Below are 20,714 nucleotides of genomic sequence, written 5' to 3' on the forward strand. Positions count from 1 at the left end.
CCCGACTTTCTCTTGGGGGCCCCAACTTCCCTCCTGGGAGTTTGGTCAATGGGGGAATCCTCGCAGTCCCCGGCATGCTGCGGGACAGGTGAGTTCTCTTCTCTCTCCCAATCCTCTTCCCCATGTGTGTCTCAGGAGGCTCCCGAGGCCACCTTCACACCCACGGCAGCAGGGCTATGCCCTAGCGAGACGGTCCCCTTACCCTTGGAGGATCGCTTAGCCATACTGATCGCACAAGCAGTAGACCAGGCCCTCGAGGCTAGGACTCAGGCTCCCAAGCTGGGAACGAGCACGTCCCACCTCGTTCAACAACAGGGGACAGAGACCCATCAATATCCCTCTTCTCCATCGGGGTCATATGTTTCCGAGGATTCTTATCTCGACCAGGCCACCATAGAACAAGAGGGCCAAATTTCTGAGGAGGAGGACCTCCCTCCTGAAGTACCTTCATTCAGCGGGCTCTTTAACCCCTCCTTTTTTGTCAACCTACTATGTAAGGCAACATCCACCGCTCATCTTGGATCGGGGACTTTAACAGAACCGATTCCTGTTCTCCCTGATGTGGAGGCGGACCCGAACTTCTTCGAACCGGTAACGGCCCAGCACCGCATCCCATGCACCTCATTGTTCCTGAACGCGGTCCGGAAACAATGGTCCTCCCTGGCTTCCCTCCCTCTCCCAGGTAACACCAACAAGAAGTTGTATAACGTAGCCAAAGAGCCCGAAGAGGCTTTGGAAGTACCGAAGGTGGACGAGCCCCTAGGGCCCCTAGTATCGTCCACCGCCATATTCGGGGACTTTTCTGAGGCCCTCAAGGCTGAGGACCGCACATGTGAGTCCACATACTGCAGAACACACCAAACAACCGCATGGGCAATCAGGGCCGCAACATCCGCTTCCTTCTTTAGCAGAGCCACACTCGTTGGCTCCGACAGTTACAGACCCAGGTCCTGGCGGAGGACATCTGCACACACCAGGACCTCAGTAAGATGGTAGCGGCCACGGAGTATGCGGCAGACACAACACTCCAGGCTGCCAGATTTTCAGCAAGGGCCATAGCCTCCAGCATCACCGGCCGGCGCATGCTTTGGCTGAAACACTGGCAAGCCGATGCAAAATCCAAATGGAAGCTGGCAGCCGCTCCATACCAGGGAGGCAAGCTATTTGGGGATGCGCTAAATCCTTATCTAACAGAAAACAAGGACAAGCGCAGGGTCCTCAATCACCTCCTGAAGAGGCCGGACAGACGTCCCGGCCACTATTCAAGGAAGCAGTCCTTTCATGCGGGAGCTAGGTTCAGCTTCTCCCAGCCATCGCAACCCTTCCAGGCTAGACAAGATAGGCAGAAGAGACAGGCAGATAGACAAACCACTAGGCCCAGACAACAAGTGCAGGGCAAGCGGCCCTTTCGCGGGAGCAGCCGGCCATTCCGCCACTCCAGATGACTCCCCATCAGCACTTCCCATAGGGGGCAGACTTTCCCTGTTTGCCCACCAGTGGGAAGTCACCACCATGGACGTATGGGTGATCAACACCATACGTCCCGGCCTATCCCTAGAATTCCTCTCCAAACCCCCAAACCAGTTCCTCTCTTGCCCCTAACCCTGAAACCGAACAAAGAAAGGACTCATGAACAAAGCCATTCAACATCTACTAAGTATACAGGCCATAGAACCGGTACTTCTGGACCAGAGAGGCTAGGGATTTTACTCCATACTCTTTGTCGTCCCCAAGGCATCGGGGGGATGGAGAGCCATTCTAGATCTCAAAGGCCTGAATTTCCATCTGGCATATCGCAAATTCAAAATGCAAACGCTTCGCTCCATCTTGGGAAGCGTAAGAAAAGGGGATCTATTGACATCTATCGACCTCACCGAGGCATATCTTCATATCCCTATCTCTCTGGCCCACCACCATTTTCTACGGTTCACATACAAGGGACACCACTTCCAATACAGGGCACTCCCATTTGGTCTGTCATCGGCTCCCAGGGTGTTCACCAAAATCCTGGCGGTTCTGGCAGCTCATTTAAGGACAATACCAGTCAGTGTCCAATGTTATCTGGACGACATATTAATTCAGTCATCGTCCACCCGGTCCGCCCTGACGGACCTAGAACTAATGATAAAACTGCTCCAGGATCACGGGTTCTTGGTGAACTTCCCCAAGAGCCACTTGATACCCACAACAAGACTGTTGCACTTTGGGGCCATCATAGACACAGTGGAGTGCCGGGTATACCTATCCCAAGAGCACCGGAACAGCATAAGGGAGTCAGTGCTCCAAATACGCCAGTGCCAGTCAGTAACGTTGGCCAGTCTTTCCCAATTGCTGGGGAAGATGATCTCGACCATAGCAATTGTTCCATGGTCCAGATTCCACTCCCAAGAGCTACAATGGTTCATGTTTCCCTTCCAGAGGCAGAATCTCAGCGCGTCCCAGAAGAGGGTAAGACTGCCACAAAGGGTGCGGCGTTCCCTCGCGTGGTGGCTGTCTCCAGCCACATTCAGAGGCTCAGACTTCAGAGAGCCAGACAGGTTAGTCCTCACAACCGACGCAAGTCTGTTCAGTTGGGGAGCACACCTCCGGACCAAGTGGATGCAGGGCTGTTGGTCCGCATCAGACCTTCGACACAACATAAACTGGCTCGAACTACAAGCCATCCACCTAGCCCTACGACACTTCCACAACTTGTTAGCATGGAGGCACGTACTAGTCCTCATGGACAATGTGTCCGCCAAGGCCCACATAAATCGCCAAGGGGGCACTCAATCCTGCTCTCTATGGTCCGAGTCCCTCCTGCTGGGATCCTGGGCGGAACAGAACCTGGCCTCAATCAAGCCCGATCATATTTCAGGGGAAGCAAACACTCAGGCCGACTTACTGAGCAGGACAACAATAGACCACTTGGAATGGCGCCTCCATCCGAGAGTCTTCAAAGAAATCTGTCACCGCTTCAGCCGGCCACTAGTAGACCTCTTCGCATTACCGTCCAATGCCCAGTTGACTCGCTTCTTCTCCCGGTTCCCATCCACGGGAGCAGAACAGGCAGATGCGCTCCGGAGTGCATGGCCACAGGGTCTGCTTTACGCCTTTACCTCTTCTTCTGGCGGTAATACACAAACTCCTTCAGGAGCGAGCCAAGATACTCCTGGTGGCCCCGTATTGGCCAAGGAGACCTTGGTTCACCGACCTGAGGAGCCTCTCCATCACAGACCTGTGGCGGATCCCTCCGGACCGGGTCTCTCTCAGTCAGGGGGTGATTCTCCATCCAGAACCCTAATGGCTAAAATTAGCCGTCTGGCACTTGAGCGCTCGATCTTAACAAGGGAACTTCTTCACAAGGGGTCATCAGGGTAATTCAGGCTTCTCGCTGCCCTTCCACAAATTGCATATACGAGGTCATGTGGAAAAACTTTCAATCTTGGTGTTCCGGCCGGAACCTGTCCATCAGGGAACTAATGGTTCCCAACATCTTGGATTACTTATTAGACGGTCTGGAGAGGGGCCTGGCCCCAAGCACACTACGCAGACAGATCGCCGCCCTCTCCACGGTTCTCTCTTGTAACTCGGTGGAGTCACTGAGCCATCATCCTTTACTCCGTTCCTTTCTTAAAGGGGCCGTGAATATCAGGCCTTCCATCGTGCACAGGTACCCTTCGTGGGATTTACCACGGGTCTTATGGGCGCTTACCACTGAAGGAATGCGACATCCACTACCTGTCCCATAAGGTAGCCTTTTTAATGGCAATTACGTCAGCTTGACATATCTCTGAATTAGCGACACTCTCGATACAGGATGACCTCTGTTTCTTCCACAGGGATCGAGTAGTTCTGTGACTAGACCCCACTTTCATCCCAAAAGTCAATTCCTTATTTCACAGGTCACAGGAGATAGTGCTACCGGACTTCTGTCTGAATCCAGCGCACGACCTGGAGCGTCAATGGCATACATTGGATGTCCATAGGGCTCTTAGGTACTATATATCACGAACAGCGGAATTCCGCAGTTCAGAAACTCTTTTTGTATCCTTCCACTCCTCCTCCAGGGGTTGGAAGGCTTCCTCTTCCACAATTGGTAGGTGGATCAGAGCATGCATCGCCGGGGCGTATCAGGCTGAGGCATTGCCAATTCCCAGACAGGTTACAGCACACTCCACATGGAGTGCAGCCACCTCCGCGGCATGAGCCACTCAAGCTTCCATTGAGGAAGTTTGCAGAGCGGCCACATGGGCCTCGCCATCACCCTTCATCCGTCACTATAAAATTGATAGATTTTCCTCTGCAGAGGCCTCCTTTGGTAGAAGGGTTCTCCAGCAGGTCATACACCAAAGTAGCACACGGGACCAGTCTATTTCCCACCCTCAGGGACAGTAGGCTTTGGTATGTCCCATTGGTGGATTCTCCATCTCCAGTGCTGGAGAAGGGGCGTTGTCTTACCTGAATGCCTTTTCTCAGCACGGAGATGGAGAATCCACTCCCACCCTCGTAGGTCATATAGGTCCAGGGTTAGTTAATGGTGAGCCACAACGTCTTGCTGTCAGTCAATGGCTTCGCTCGCGTCAAGACTGGGATCTCATGGTCCAGGACGGCATGGCAACTTTGGCTGACTGATCTGATTGGGCAGGAATACAGTCTCAACCCATTGGTGGATTCTCCATCTCGGTGCTGAGAAAAGGCGTTCAGGTAAGACAACGCCCCCTCTCAACAAGTTCAACTTCAAATGGGCCAACTTAAAACAAAACAAAATCTGGGACCCATTAGTCCAATGAGATTGAAACTTGGCTGAGATGTAGCCATGTCAGCACCATCAAGCCTTCCCAGAAATCTTAGGTTGTGGACTTCCCAGAAATCTGTAGGTTATTTGGTACAAGGAAAGATGGGAGGGGTTTATCCCTGCCTCTTTTCTTGCCTCCTCTGGTCCCCACAGGCAATTGTCTGGGCCAAGTCCTGACAGGTGAGCAGCAATTGGCTGCTTTGGAACTGAAACTGAAATCTGAAAACTCTTTAATGGTGGTGGGCAGCAAGGGAAGGATGAATGGATGACTTGGAAGCCTGGTGGCAAAATGGAGGTGGCTAAGGGTGCTAGCAGTTGATGAGAAGATCTTCTTCCTTCTTGGAGGGAGAGGGCCTTGGGGACACACCAGGTTGGAAAACAGGGATGCAGCTTTCCTTGTAGTCAGCAGCTCCCTTTGTTTCCCTTCCCCACAGCAAAGTGACCGGCAGTTCTGTGGGTTAGTCAAGAAAGAGCAGGGGTGATTTCCAATGATTCCTACCAGCTTCTCACAAGTAAAGTCAATGGGGAAGCCTGCAGGAAGACAGAAATCATTGTTGCTATTACTGTTGCCCCAAGTGGCTGTGGTAAGGTCTGATGGATAAGTAGCAATTGGTTGCTTTAGAACCAAAGCTGAAATTTCAAACAACTTAACAACAGTGGGCTCTGAATGAAAGATGAGGGATCTACTTAGATGCCTGCTGGCATGATAGGTCTGGCTGGAGGAAACCAGCAGTTGATCAATGAGCTTTTGTCTTTCCTGGAAGGAGAGGGCCCTTGGGAAGATGCTGGGATGAGAAGTGGGAATGCAGTTTTCCTCATGGTTCATAGCTCTTTTTGTTCCCTCCCCCCCAGCAAAGTAGTGATTAGTTCTGTGAGTCAACCCAGGAGGAGGAGGATGTTCCCTACCAGCTTCTCACAAGGAAACTCAATGGGGAAGCCAGCAGGAAATCACAAGTACCTCCTTTCCCACTCGTTTATTTTGCCCATCTGTGGTCATTCTGTTTCTCTGTTTAGGTAAGGAAATATCTTTGAAACAATGACCCAATACATCACAGGCTTTCTGGTTAACTACTAAGTAGCTGATAACCAGCTGTGCTGACATTGGTCTCAGCAATTATTTTCACTGAAATTACCTTTTTTAAGATGGCAAATTTATCAGAGTCCAAACAAACAGCATGTTATCGAGACTACTGTGCACTGGTGAGTTTGAATCAATATTTGAAGTTCAGAATACTCATATTCATTTGAATCAGTAAAAAGTGTTTTTAAGAGGCAGTGCCTAACTTTCAAAGTATATTTATAGGAATTTTGTAGGAATATTGCAGATCTGTGGAAAATTTATAGTTATTTTTAGGTCAGAGTCGCTAGACAAATTATTTTAGAGCAGTCCTATTGAAATCAACATGACTCAATTTCTACTTTAACTATAATTCAGGATGCAACCTAATAGTTATTTGTATATAGTCTGCATGTAATATATATTATTTTTGTGGTCACTTGAATGTGAATGTGCTTTACAAAAAGGATCTAAAGATAGCTCCCTAAGGACTTAACAGTCTCAAATTTATTAATTTATTATTTATACCACTTATAGGCTGCCTGCCTTCCAGCAACTCTCCATTTGTTTAATAATGAAACATATATGTATGCTTCTTGCAGCCCCAAATGTTGCTTTTACTTTGCACCTCAGAAAAAAGTTTTCAGTATTAAACCTGTATTAAGATGTTGCCAAGAATACATTCTGCATTGGGACTTTCTTTGTCTCCAGAATCAAAGTTATGGGTTAAGTACACTTGTTTAGATGTAAACAAGTATTTTTGATTACTTGCATTATGTCTGTTTTACTTTTTGGCTTCATTTCTTTAAGTTTAATTTCAGGGTGGCATAGTTTTGATAAACTTTGTGTTAAAGACAGTGGAGAAATTGAGTCCTGAAGGTGGAATTTAAAGAAAATAAGAGGTACTGTAGATGTACGAATGCAACCTCAGAAGCAATTTCAGATTCTGTAGGCCGTACTGTAAAGAGTGAAGCCATTTAACAGGACAAACAAGGAACAAGTAGGATAGGAGACTTAAACAGGTGATATTTAGGGTGAGATATCACCAAAAGCCAGCATAGTTCTGGTCCAGGCAGTTGATCAAATTAAATGAGATGGGGAAAAATATGTAGTAGTTACTTTGGAGATAGGAAAGAAGACATATTTTTTGTAAAGAAGGGCCTTCTACATCTTGATGAAGACCTTTACATAGGGAACATCTTACACATATTTCTATTTGTGCTTGGAAATTGTATTTAGAAACACAAGAAACCTAATGTTTTGCTTCAGGAAGAAGATAAGACTGAATAAAGCTACGAGTTTGTATTGTACTATATTTTTCTAGTAATTTGGGCAAATGTTTGCTTTTGCTTTAAAAGGAGAGAAGATATAGAATACCAGTTGAAAAGAAATCAAAGTCCGTAAGAAATCATTTTCAGAAAGCATTCTCCCTATATACAGTATGTCATTTTCAGTTTCTCCCTGCCTTGTTACTAGAAGCTATTTACCGCTTTTATCTCAGTGGTGTTACAAAGCTAGTAATTTAGTGTGACTTGACTGCACTTCAGATTAATCTTTTTAGATGCTCTAATACCCTGATAATGTGCCTTATTTCAAACCAAATGCATAAATTATATAATTATAAATTTTAAATTCCATATAATAGGTTTTTAATTTGTTTAGATGTATGGGAGGTTGGAGATTTTCAATAGAAATAAATACTTAATAGTTATTTATTATCTGCTACTGAGTCAGGTTCCATAGTGACTGATGGATTAAAGCTCACCCTCATCTTTAGCAATAAATCATTTCTTCCCAGGATATTCCAATAATCTCTTTGATGCTGTCAGTTGTCTTGTGAAGATAGCTTCTATTTCCCTTTATCTTGCCAAATATATTCATTTTTTGGGTCCATCATCCCTTCACATCAGGTGTCCAAAGTATCTGAGTTTCTGCTTGCATAATTCAAAAGCATCCATTATCTTTCCTTCGGTGTCCTGCTTGCACAGCAAGAAAATACATAAAAAGCACAGCTTTGATTTTTTTTGTGTGTGGGGGGGTCCTTTGAAATATCTTTATTATGATCTGGTTGAAATTTGTCCCCATTAGGGTTTATCTCTACTACTTCTCCAGTGCATTCTCCAATTTAGTTTATACTTCAGGAAAGCAAAATCTTTGCCAGTATAATGAAGCGGGTGAAAAGGCATTCTGAGAGGCAGCTATTTTTCTTTATTTTGACAAACTTGCATTTCTTGCAGTAAACCACATATTGTCTGTTAACTTTTTAACAGAATTTACGCACCTCACAAATTTCTCCATCTGTTTGCCCATCTTTAAAAAATATTTTGCTGAGATACATAAATTCATCTGCTTGCTTAAGGTTTTCAGTACAGGTAGTTCTCAACTTACAACAGTTTGTTTAGTGAACTGTTCTAAGTTACCACTGCACTAAAAGAAGCGACTTATGATCATTTTTCACACAACTGTTGCAGCATTGCCAAGTGCCAAAATTCAGACGCTTGGCAACTGACTCACATTTATGACGGTCGCAGTGTCCCAGGATCACGTGATCCCCTTCTGCAGCCTTCTGACAAGCAAAATCAGTGGGGAAGCCAGGTTCACTTTACAACTGTGCTACTAAATTAACAACTGCAGTGATTCATTTAACAACTGTGGTAAGAAAGGTCCTAAAATGGGACAAAATTCACTTAACAAACATCTCACTTAACGACAGAAATGTTGGGCTCATTTGTGGTCGTAAGTCGATATTTGCATATATCTTGCAAAACTCTCATTTTCCCAGTCAAATTCAGGAAATGTGCTCCTAGTCCAGAGGTAAGCAACCTTGGCTCTTTTATGACACGTGGACTTCAACTCCCAGAATTCCTGAACCAGCTTGGCTGGCTCAGGAATTCTGGGAGTTGAAGTCCATGAGTCATGAAAGAGCCAAGGTTGCCTACCCCTGGACTAGTCCTTGCCTTACCATGCACTCTAATTGACATTCACTAAAAATAATTTTGGTTATCTTATGACCCCATTTCTACCATCACCACAAGCATTCCTGAAATATTTATCTATAAACACAGTAAATAAGCATGAGGCATTATACAACCTAACCTTTATTCTTTTGTATGGTTCACTTCCACCTTTATCATCCTCACCAACCTTCCTTCAACTCTATATTTAAAACTGCTAAATAATGATCTGTTCCATATCCACAACTTTTTATCAGCTGTATATTCTTCATGAATTCTCTGAAAATTTGTGCTTCATTGGCCATTTTCAGGTGCATAACATTTTTTTTCTCCAATATGATGGCACAATCTAGAAAAAAATGGATGACAAAGCTATAAGATCACGATTATTATTGATACAATGCAAATTGCTTACAGGTGAACTCAACAGAAGTGCTGTAATGACAGCTGCAGAGAATACCAAATGCATAGGTAAGATATGTCAATGAGATGTTTCAGCTTTGGGATTAGAGAAGACAAGATTTAGTTTAGTTCCTACAGCACCTGAATCAATAAGAGTCACAGTGGGAAAAGAGTAAAACCTTTCCTACCTTTCTTACAAGCCCTCATAAAAACACATTACCAGCTAATCACTAGAGCAGTGGTGGCAAACCTATGGCACGGGTGCCAGAGGCGGCACTCAGAGCCCTCTCTGTGGGCAGACATGCTGTTGCCCCAGCAGCTGAGAATGGAGCGCCAGCCTGCATTTCGCAGTCAGAAGCCTTTCTGGTAGGCCTCTGTAGCCGAGAACTGAGCTACGGATTGAATCCATAGCTTGGTTCTTGGTTGCAGAGGCTTTCCGGAAAGGCCTCTGACTGCGAAATGCAGGCTGGGGACTCTGCAGAAGAAGTGGGCTGGCAAGAAGAGGCAGGCTACAACAGTAAGTAGGCATGGGGCGTGTGGGGCAGCTCTACCCCCCCATCCTAGTTTGATTTTTAGGCATGTGCCTCACCCCAAAACTAGGGCTTTATACCTCCTTGGGCAGTGGTGGCGAACCTATGGCAGAGGCGGCACTCGGAGCCCTCTCTGTGGGCACACGTGCTGTTGCCCCAGCCTTGCCACCTCACCAGCAGCCTCCCTGGAGGAGAGTTGCCCCCGAGCGTGGCCCACACAGAGCAGCGCAGCCAAGGACTTGGCAGCCAGGCAGCATAGACAAGACTCTGCCCTCATGCCCCATCTCGCACAGTTGATGCTGCAGGACGTTGGCAGAGGGCGTAGCCGCCATGGTGCTGCTGGGTTGCCTGGGCAATCTGCGGCAGGCCCTGGAGGCAGTGAGTGGCCCTGCGGGCAGGCAGGGTGGCGCAGAGAGGGGGCGGGGCAGGGGTGGAGCAGGGGCAGGGCCAGTTTTTGGGCACTCAGTCTCTAAAAGGTTCGCCATCACTGCACTAGGGACTTTGGTAATATGTTACACATCTTTATAGACCACAGGTGACCTGGATTTGCACATTATACTAAACCAAAATCACCTGAAAACATTTTTCTTTTAGAGCACTGAGTGAATGTAGCCTCAATTTCCTATCCACAATGTGATTAAAGGCTCAGGAATAATAATAATATGAACTGTAAAATAATTCAAAGTTGTAATTAGCAAATGATAAAAATAAGTCAAGAATTCTGACTTTTGGAAGAGAAAAATAGGCTCTGAAATTAAAAACAGATGATAGTTTGAATTCTACCCAGACAATTCTAAGTCAGCTCAAGGACAAATCATTTCATATTCAGAATCACAATAACAGACGGAGCTGTTATGACAAAGTATAAACTAACTTCTTTGTATCCTGGATTCACCTCTATAAAAACATCTGGTAATATAAGTTATTCTGTTTGTTTTATTTATACATATACACAATGAACGTATCTTGGATGATTAATTGGATCAAAGTTTAATCTGATTCCTTGGTTGCCTGGTGATTTGTAGCAAAATTCCATCCTTTGTTTCACAATTGTATCATGTCACACTTAAGAAACGGTTTTAAGGCAGAAAACACATCTAAATACAAATGAGTAATATATTTATGTTTCCAAATAACACTTAATCATCTTTCAAAGAAACGTCAGTTACTAATTTATACTGTAGTGTGTGGTGGCAAAGTTCAGTATTTACATCGGCGGTGCCCTGTCGATTTTAGACACAGAGATATTTATTTGGTATGTTTAAAAATATATGTCTGCATTTATGTTGATATCCAGCAGCAGCTCAAATACTGCATTCAGTACAAACTTACAGGCATCACACAAGCTGGATTGACATCACTGCCTATTATTTTCAAAATGAAAGCCTAAATTTTAAAATGCATATATTCCAACAAATCGGCAAAATCATTGAATAGAAATGCCTTTTTGAACTTGAAAACAAGAAAAAAAGAGGTTCTGAGTTATCTTTCCCATATTTTAATAGTTCTGAATGAATGTAGGCAGAAAGGCATTAATAAATTCATTTGGGCAGGGAAAAAACCAAGAGTAAAACTTAAAATCATACAAGATATTCGCGAGAGAGGTGGACTCAAGGTACCGAACTTGAAATTGTATTATGAGGCTGTGGTTTTAACATTAATAAGTGATTGGCTTAATTTAACAAATGTAGAAATACTCCTCTTGGAGGGTTGGGATTTACTTTTTGGATGGCATGCCTATTTAATTTTTAATAAAAAGGTTGATAGGGTTTTTAAATCTCATATTATAAGGATTTCTTTACTTCGGGTATGGAGGAAATATTACAGAAGTGATTCCAAAATTCCATTATGGGCCATACCACGGCATGCAATAGAAGGGATAAGGAGAGGAGTTAAGATGGATAGTGTTTCTTACGCACAATTACTTAGATGGGATGGTCAAAATTGGCAGTTAAAATCTTTGGAAGATTTAGCACAAGAAAATATTATATACTCATGGTTTCAGTATAGACAAATAGTGGATAGATGGAAGATAGATCGTAACGTGTGTTTGCTTAGAGAAGATGAAAACTTTTTCAAACAACTAAAAGATCAAAGACGAACTCACATTAAGAGAATTTATGGGGTGTTAGTAGAATTGGATTCAGAAGTGGAATTAGTTAAAGAATGTATGATTAAATGGGCACAAAACTTTGGTGAACCAGTTCTACTAGATACCTGGGAAACTATTTGGGTGAGGAATGTCAAATTTACACAAGCCCAGAACTTAAGGGAGAACTTTTATAAAATGTTTTACAGATGGCATCTTGATCCACAAAAAATGTCTCGTATGTATCCTGACTTACAGCCTAAATGTTGGAGATGTGGATGTTTGGATGCTACTTACTATCATATCTGGTGGTCGTGTAAAAATATAAAAGCCTTTTGGATTAAGATATGGTGGAATATTCAAAGAATTTTTAGAAAGAGGGTAAAATTTACCCCACAATTGTTCTTGTTAGGTATTGTTACTGATTGTGATACCAAAGAGATTACATTGATGTTAAATTTAATTACAGCCGCAAGGTTGTTAGTAGGGCAATGTTGGAAGAGGGAATCTTTGCCTACTTTGCAAGAGTGGTTTCTTAAAGTTTCTTATTTGGCGGAAATGGCAAAGATTTTGGCTTTCTTGAAGGATCAATCGCAAGAGAAGTATGTTGCGGTATGGAAAAAATGGATAGATTTTATACAACACAAGTTGGATATAAAAATATTATTTAGTTTTTTTAATAACTTATATTTAAAATTTAATATTTTTTATCTTTCTTCTTTTTTCCTTTTCTTTATTCTTTTCTTTTCTAAACATTTATTTTTTGTATTTATGTTTTTTATATACACACTATTGTTAATTATCTTATAATTTTTTTAAGTAATGTATTTAGATTTATTTATGGTTTATATCTTTTTTAAGATTTTTCGAAGAAACTTTAATTAAGCCTATATTCAGCTCTGGGAAGGTCGGGGGAGGGAATGGGAGGGTTGGGGAGGTTTGGGGGAAAATTGTTTTGTTTTTGTAAAATTTTAAAAAAATTTCAATTAAAAAAAAAATAGCTCCCTGCTAAATTTGCAGTCCCTTGCCAATATTTCACAAAATGTGATCTATTTTTGAAATTTTTATCTTGTTGCTATTGTAACGGCTCTTGGTCAAGCAGCCTTTTCTAACAAGTAATGTCAGATTTCATTTTCAGTTTATACCAGGTGCCATAGGAGCTGTTACTTTTAACAAGCAATAGAAGCTGAAAAAATGCCTATTCAATTTACTAGCCTGTACCAAAAAGAGGATATGATTTCTGCATTTCTGTATTTTTGATAGCTTAATATGCCTGTTTAATAGGCACTGATTAATTTCTCCAGAACTGTAATGGAGGTTAATTTTTGAAATTTTTAAAAGTTTGTTTATTTGCTTTAACATACAAAAGAAAAAGAATAAAAACAAAATCTAAAAAGAAAGAAAAAGAAAAGGAAGAGGAAGAACATATTTTTAGCCCTACAAAATCAAGTCTGTCTAGCATTAAACGTTAACCACAAAAATTACTATGAGGCAGTTTTTGCATTATACATAAGTAAATCATGTTACATCTTTAACCCTATTCTTCTTCCCAAATCTGCATTGACAAACTTATGGTTATCTAACCAAAATGAACAATAGTTGCACAGACCTATATTATATGTCAAGTATTCCCAAAATCATCACACTTCCAGCATAACAAAATTGACAGCCAGACCTTTTAAAACATTATCTAAGATTTCTAATACATCAGAGAAATATTCTATTATTGTAACTTGGTGGCTCAAAAACATATGTTTGAAAAAAAATAACAATTATTTGAACAAACAATTATACTTGTTTTTAAAGTATATTAAACTCCATGACTGTAGCAACTTTTAATGTTTACCTATTAATCAAACCTTACTATTAACTTGAACTTTTTCCTAACTGGATGAAACACTTTTTTTCAGATTAAATAATGAGAGAGATGTGTGAGAGAAGGGAAGGAACTATATTCATTTTGCCTCATGAAATATGTCTTAATGATACTGTTGAAAGAATAAGCAGGTTCAGTTCCAAGCTGAGAATAAAATAGAGGCTGCTTTTGAAAGAAGGTTTTTGTGTATTGATGAGCAGAACCAACAAAAGCATGTGGTTCTGGGACAGCTGACAAAATGGAGTTGAGAGTAGATGGGTTTTTAATACCTTCTTTGAGCTTTGTATTTTGAGGTACCTGTTGCTGTGTAATACTTTGATCTGAGCTTGAGTGTGCCCTTTTGGTATTCTAACTATTGTTGCCTGACTCTCATTGTGGCTGGGAGGTCATATCCTCTCCTTGGAGCTGAGTGGGGGAAAGTAAATTCTTAATCCCATAGCTGTTTACTGTGCCCCATATTTTCTGAATGGATCACCAAATCTGCATTTCTGAAGAGTGGCCTCCTCAGGTTTCTGCCTGAGGAAAGGGAGACTGGGGCTGTTTCTGCCTAAGATTTTTTTTTCTCCCCACTTCTCCTTCAGGGGGAATATTCTATCCTGCCTCTTTTTAATATTCCCCAAAATATTTCATTCTCTGGGAGTGGGATGCTGACTCCCTACAATACTATTTTGTGAATCAGAAATATTTTCATTTCCAGAAATTCTATTTCTCTTGATTTTTTAATTGGTATGTTCTGGTTTACAAAAAACTGAGACAAGCATCTTTAACTTTCTCATGTCCATTTCTTCATTTATGTTATTATTCATGACCAATTTCTTTCACATAGTAACCATCTTATATATGATTTTAAACTTAGAAATCTTGTATTTTTTCCTCAACTTTCCCAGTTTTTTGAAAACTACGAGACAAATAAGAAACTCCTAGCGCTTTCTTTTTAGCTTCTCATGGAATGGAATGGAATGACATGGCGTGGTGTGGCGTGGCCTAGCATAGCATAGAATATTCTTTATTGGCCAAGTATGATTGGACACACAAGGAATTTGTATCCCGTGCAAAATAAAGTAATAATAACCATAATATTAAAGTAATAATACTTTAATACCAATAAGAGAAGGTAGTGGAACGGATAAGAAGAATAAAAGTAATACAGCCATACCACTATGTTTCCCCAAAAATAAGACCCGGTCTTATATATTTTTTTTTCCTCCAAAAGAGGCACCAAGTCTTATTTTGGGGGGATGTCTTACCTGCTTACCTTAGGACTGCCGCATCCAGGCCTCGCATGCCCTGACACCTGTCACACCGCGGCTTGAGTTCTTCTGTGGTCAATTGCAGCCTCATGCCATATGGTACATCATGCCACTGCCGCTGCTTGCAGTAGTATGAAGCCCCAAGTTAAAAAGATTTAAGTATTCTTTTTTTAATTAACTGAAATGCTTATATCAAATTTTGATCAGGTTACAAATTCAGTCTTTGTAAATGCTAATGAAGTTTATCAGTGTGGAAAAGTCAAGAATCCTACAGGCAAGGTTTTGATAGAAATCCACTCCAGTTTTGTTTACTAATGATACAGCAGCATTGATTTCTACCTTGCAGTCATTATTTCTACTGCTGTTGCCAGTTCTGTTAAAAATACAACAGTTCAAAATAATTAATATTTCAGCTTTTTCCATGAACCCCATTGTGATTTGAGCCATCCGCTGTTTTTTCTTGTTCTCATACTGCAAGACAGAATTTGCTATCTTGCTGTGATGCTGCTTCATTTTTTCCCCCAAAACCGGTAATGGATTACACACGAGCAGGTATGAGGAAACTATTTTGAGTCATTCCGTTTCTTTTTAGCACTCTCTATATGGCAGCAAATATTTTATTAGTACAATGTATGAAAAAATACCACGGGTCCAGTAATGCAGAAGAACTGTCTGAATAGGCATAGAAGCTGGATTGCAGAGCTGATTCTAAAAAGGCAGGAAAGGATTTTTTTTCTGGTTGAATTTCTAGAGCAGGGGTAGGCAACCTTGGCTCTTTTATGACTCGTGGACTTCAACTCCCAGAATTCCTGAGCCAGCAGTGCTGGCTCAGGAATTCTGGGAGTTGAAGTCCACAAGTCATAAAAGAGCCAAGGTTGCCTACCCCTGTTCTAGAGAGTGAGACAGAATATGGAGTGTTCATATTTTGGGAGTCACTTTGTTTCTGTAAGCCATTATTCAGGCACACATTGATTAGAGGTAGTTCTCAACTTACAACTATTAATTTAGCAACCATTTAATTAATTTAGCAAAGTTACAGAGTCACTGAAAAAAAAAGAGATTATGACTGGTCCTCATACTTGCATCCTTGTGATCAAATGATCAAAATTTGGAATCTTGGCAACTGGCATGTATTTATGACGGTTGCAGTGTTCGGGGGGGGGGGGACACGTGTTCATCCTTTGCAACCTTCCCAGCTAGCTCAAGACAAGCAAAGTCAGTGGGGGGAGGGGAGCCAGGTTCACTTAATGACCGTGTGATTCACTTAACAATTGCGGTGATTTGCTTAAGAATTAAAAAAAGATGGTAAAATGGGAATTCTGGCCCCAGTTGTGGTTGCAAGTTATTTTTATTTTATTTTTTAAAAAGTTTTTTTAGTTATAATACAATTTTTTAAAAAAGAAAACATTGGACATGATGTAACATTCCAGTCTGAACATTTCTATCAAATTATTTCTCCTCTTAAATTCAATTCTTTATCTCTATAAATATATATAAACTTTTTATACAATACTAAATACATTTTCTTAATTTGCTAATCTAAGAATACATATATTTCCATCTTATCGCTAATCTATAACCCCAACAGTCCCCCTCGATTCCCACCAATGGTACAATTTATCCCAGATTTCAAAATATTCTGATCTGCTTTTATTTTTCAATTCCATCGTAAGCCTGTCCATTTCAGCACAAGATAGTATTTTATGCAGTATCTCTTCATCTGTGGGAGTTTCTTTGTTCTTCCATTTTTGTGCAGAAGCCAGTCTAGCAGCAGTCAAGATGTGCAACATCAAATAGACTATTCCCTTATCATATTTATCTGTGGTTATACCCAATAAAAAGAGTTCAGGTTTTAGCTCTATCTCCAACATTAATATTTCTTTCAACCATTTTCTTATCCTATTCCAATAATCATGGGCTTTAGGATTTCGGCTTTAATATTGATTTACATATTTGGCAAGAATTGTGGGAAAGAAACAGGAAACTCACCTTAGCTACTTCTTATAAGGAAAATCTTTATAAGATGTTTTACAGATGGCATTTCCCACCCATGAGGTTAGCCAAAATAGGCCCAAATCTTTCACCTATATGTTGGAAATGTAAAATAGCAATAGGGACCTATTATCACATGTGGTGCAAGTTATTTTTATTGATGTCAGCCCTTCAAAGTTGATCAGTTCAGGAAGCAAACCCAATAAGAAAATAAGAACTGTACTTTACAAAGTTGGGTTTTTTTGTAACAGAATCCTCCAAACCTAACTGGTTTCCCCTTCCTTTCCTCATATATATATATATATATATATATATATATATATATATATATATATATATATATGTAGGTCTTGGTTGTTCGGGTTTTCTCCCGCGTAAAATTGGAAGTGTCTTGGCGACGTTTCGACGAAGTCCCATTTGTCATCTTCAGGCTGGTGTTTTCAGCTTCGTGTTTCGAGCAGCAATGTGTGGTCTTAGCTGTTTCTTCCTTTTAACTGCCAGTGGGGGTATGAACTGATTGGGTGGGAGCTTGGCTGTGTTCTGATTGGGTGGAGGTGTGTCTGATTGGTTAGGGGCTTGGCTGTGCTCTGATTGGCTGGGGGGTTGGCTGTGCTCTGATTGGCTGGGGGGTTGGCTGTGCTCTGATTGGCTGGGGGAGTGTTCTGTTTGGTTGTGCTCAGGTTAGTCTGAGTTGCAGAGGGGTTTAAGATTTTGGGCTGCCTTGCTATTTTTTGGCTTCGCGTTCGTGGTCGTGCTTCCTCTTCATGGAGGGTGTCAGTTTGCTTCATGTATGGATTGGAGGGGTTTAAAGTGGCTAATGATGCAGCTGTGGTCTGGCTTCTGGTTTGTGGTCGTGCCTCGTCATCGGTGTGGCTTTGGGTTTGTTTTTTGCGTGGATGTGTGGTGGTGACCTCCTGTGTGGTTTTTGTGAGTGTGGGTCTGGTATCATTTTTTGTGTTAGGGAGTCGTTTGTCAATGAGGGCGGGTTTCCAAATGGCTGGTAGGCGGGAGGTATCATCTCGCTTGTTCATGCTGTGTGGGCGTTTTTCTATCTCGATGGCTTCTCTGATTATTCTGTTATTAAAATGTTCACTTTTGGCAATGGTTCTGGTATTTTTAAAGTCAATTTCATGTCCTGTAGCTTTAAGGTGTTGGACCAGGGAAGATGTTGGTTCCTCATTTTTGATTGAGTTCTTATGTTCTTCAATGCGTGCACTTATTCTTCTGTTGGTTTGTCCGATGTATGTGGTGGGACAAGTGGTGCATGGGATTTCGTATACTCATTGATTTTCTAATTCAATTTTATCTTTGGGGTTTCTAAGGATGGTGGATATTTTTCTGTGTGTGCAGAATGCTGTTTTGATGTTGTGTTTATGGAGGATCTTACTGATTCTGTCTGTGATGCCTTTTATGTATGGGAGGATGGCTTTGCCGTTTTCTTGTTCTTTGTCTTGGATTTTAGTGGGGGTTTCTTTTTGGATTAGGTTTGTAATATTATTTCTATGGAATCCATTGGATGTTAGTACATTGGTGAGAGTGTGTAGTTCGGGTTTTAGGTGTTGTTCGTCAGCTAAGCGTTTTGTTCTGGAGATGAGTGTCTTGGCTACAGAGTTGATCTGTGCTGGGGGGTGGTGTGAGAGAGCGTGCAGATAGCGGTTGGTGTGTGTTTTCTTCTGGTAGATGGTGTGTCCTAGGGAGCCATTGGATTTCTTGTAGACTAAGACATCCAGGAAGGGAAGTTGGTTGTTAGCTTCTGTTTCCATGGTGAACTGTATTTTGGGGTGTAGGCTGTTGAGGTGTGTGAGGAAGTTGTCCAGTGTTTCTTTCCCATGTGGCCAGATTATGAAGGTGTCGTCTACGTATCTGAGCCAGAGTTTGGGTTTGTGATCCGATTTTTCTAGAGCTTGGGTTTCAAAGTGTTCCATGTAGAGGGTGGCAATGACAGGTGAGAGGGGTGATCCCATGGGTGCTCCTTCTGTTTGTTTGTATTTTTGTCCATTATAGATGAAGTATGTGTTGGATAGGCAGTGGTTGGTCAGATCTAAGATGTGTTTGGGGGGGTTATATTTGTTTTGATAGCTGTCAAGGCTTCTTTGATAGGCACTTGGGTGAAGAGGGATATGACATCGAAGCTCACTAGTAGGTCGCTGGGCTGTAAGTTTTGTTTCTTTATGATCTCTATAAACTGGAATGAGTTTTTTACGTGTGAGGTGATAGATTCTGCATAGGGCTGTAGTTGTTTGGCGAGAAATTTGGCTAGGTTTTGTAGAGGTGAGCCTATGGAGCTGACTATAGGTCTGAGTGGGGTTCCTCCCTTGTGTATCTTGGGGAGACCATAGAGTTTCGGGCATCTGAATGATTTTCTCTGGGAATGATTCTTTGCTGGATCTCTTCGCTAATGGGGGAGGCTTTTATTTTGGATCTGGTGTTTTTTTCTAGGTAGGTGGTGGGATCTGTATTTAGGAGTTTGTATGTGGAGTTAATTTGGTTTGGTAGTCAGATGTGTTCATAACCACCGTGGCGTTGCCCTTGTCTGCTGGTAGGATTATTATGCTGGTGTCTTCTTTCAGGTTACGTAGTGCTATCTGTTCCTCTTTGGGTAAGTTGCTTTTGGGTGGCTTGCTGGTGCAGAGGATGTTGGTGATTTTGAGTCTGATTCTGTTAGCGTCGTCGGGGTTGATTTTGGTCAGACTGGTTTCAATTCCACATGTAATGGTTTCAGTGGGGATGTGTTTGGGAGCGACTGCAAAGTTGAATCCTTTGGAAAGGACATTGGTTTCAGCTTTGGTGAGGATCCTATCTGAGATGTTATGCACTGTTTGTTTCATGTGTGGCTGTGAGGGAGGAGGGGTTTGTTTCTGGCGTTCTTGTAGTCTTCGGAGTTTGTTGATGTGTGTATCTGTCTTGAGGGTGGTCTGTGTTTCGGTCTCCAGACGGCGAGTTGTTTGGATTTGTCCCAAAGCCGAAGATGACGAATGGGGGCCTTCGTCTGAAAACGCGCAAGAAACTTCCAAATTTTACGTGGGAAAAAACCGAACAACCAAAGCCTAATATATATATATATATATATATATATGTTTTCTGAGGTTTTCGCGGGTATTTGTATGTAGGTCTTTGGTTGTTAGGGTTTTCTCCCGCGTAAAATTGGAAGTGTCTTGGCGACGTTTCGACGAAGTCCCATTCGTCATCTTCAGGCTGGTGTTTTCAGCTTCGTGCTTCGAGCAGCAATGTGTGGTCTTCGCTGTTTCTTCCTTTTAACTGCCAGTGGGGGTATGAACTGATTGGGTGGGAGCTTGGCTGTGTTCTAATTGGGTGGAGGTGTGTTCTGATTGGTTAGGGGCTTGGCTGTGCTCTGATTGGCTGGGGCACGCTGTAGTGTTCTGTTTGTTGTGCTCAGGTTTAGTATGAGTTGCAGAGGGGTTAAGATTTGGGGTTAGGGGAGTCGTGTGTCAATAAGGGCAGGTGTCCAAATGGCTGGTAGGCGGGAGGTATCATCTCGCTTGTTCATGCTGTGTGGGCGTTTTTCTATCTCGATGGCTTCTCTGATTATTCTGTTATTAAAATGTTCACTTTTGGCAATGGTTCTGGTATTTTTAAAGTCAATTTCATGTCCTGTGGCTTTAAGGTGTTGGACCAGGGAAGATGTTGGTTCCTCTTTTTTGACTGAGTTCTTATGTTCTTCAATGCGTGCACTTATTCTTCTGTTGGTTTGTCCGATGTATGTGGTGGGACAAGTGGTGCATGGGATTTCGTATACTCCTTGATTTTCTAATTCAATTTTATCTTT

At 42.1% G+C, this 20,714-nt stretch overlaps 1 protein-coding gene across 3 annotated transcripts in view; it reads left to right on the plus strand.

Annotated features, from left to right (window-relative positions):
• The window catches only part of LRRC20 (leucine rich repeat containing 20), a 100,576-nt gene extending 85,092 nt beyond the window's left edge, over positions 1-15,484 (plus strand). Inside the window, exon 5 of one of the 3 annotated variants that reach the window (XM_039348172.1) lies at positions 9,206-9,291. In XM_039348172.1, coding sequence (XP_039204106.1) covers positions 9,206-9,276 — 71 coding nt within the window. In that variant the 3' untranslated portion in view covers positions 9,277-9,291. Of the gene's footprint in view, positions 1-7,192; positions 7,222-9,205; positions 9,292-15,413 lie in introns of those variants that run through there. The other 2 variants (XM_039348173.1, XM_039348174.1) reach the window with 2 other exon arrangements.
• The last annotated feature ends 5,230 nt before the right edge of the window (positions 15,485-20,714 follow it).

The sequence above is a fragment of the Crotalus tigris genome, unplaced genomic scaffold (genome assembly GCF_016545835.1).
Source record: "Crotalus tigris isolate CLP2741 ecotype Arizona unplaced genomic scaffold, ASM1654583v1 scf7180000018124.1459596, whole genome shotgun sequence".
NCBI lineage: Eukaryota > Metazoa > Chordata > Lepidosauria > Squamata > Viperidae > Crotalus > Crotalus tigris.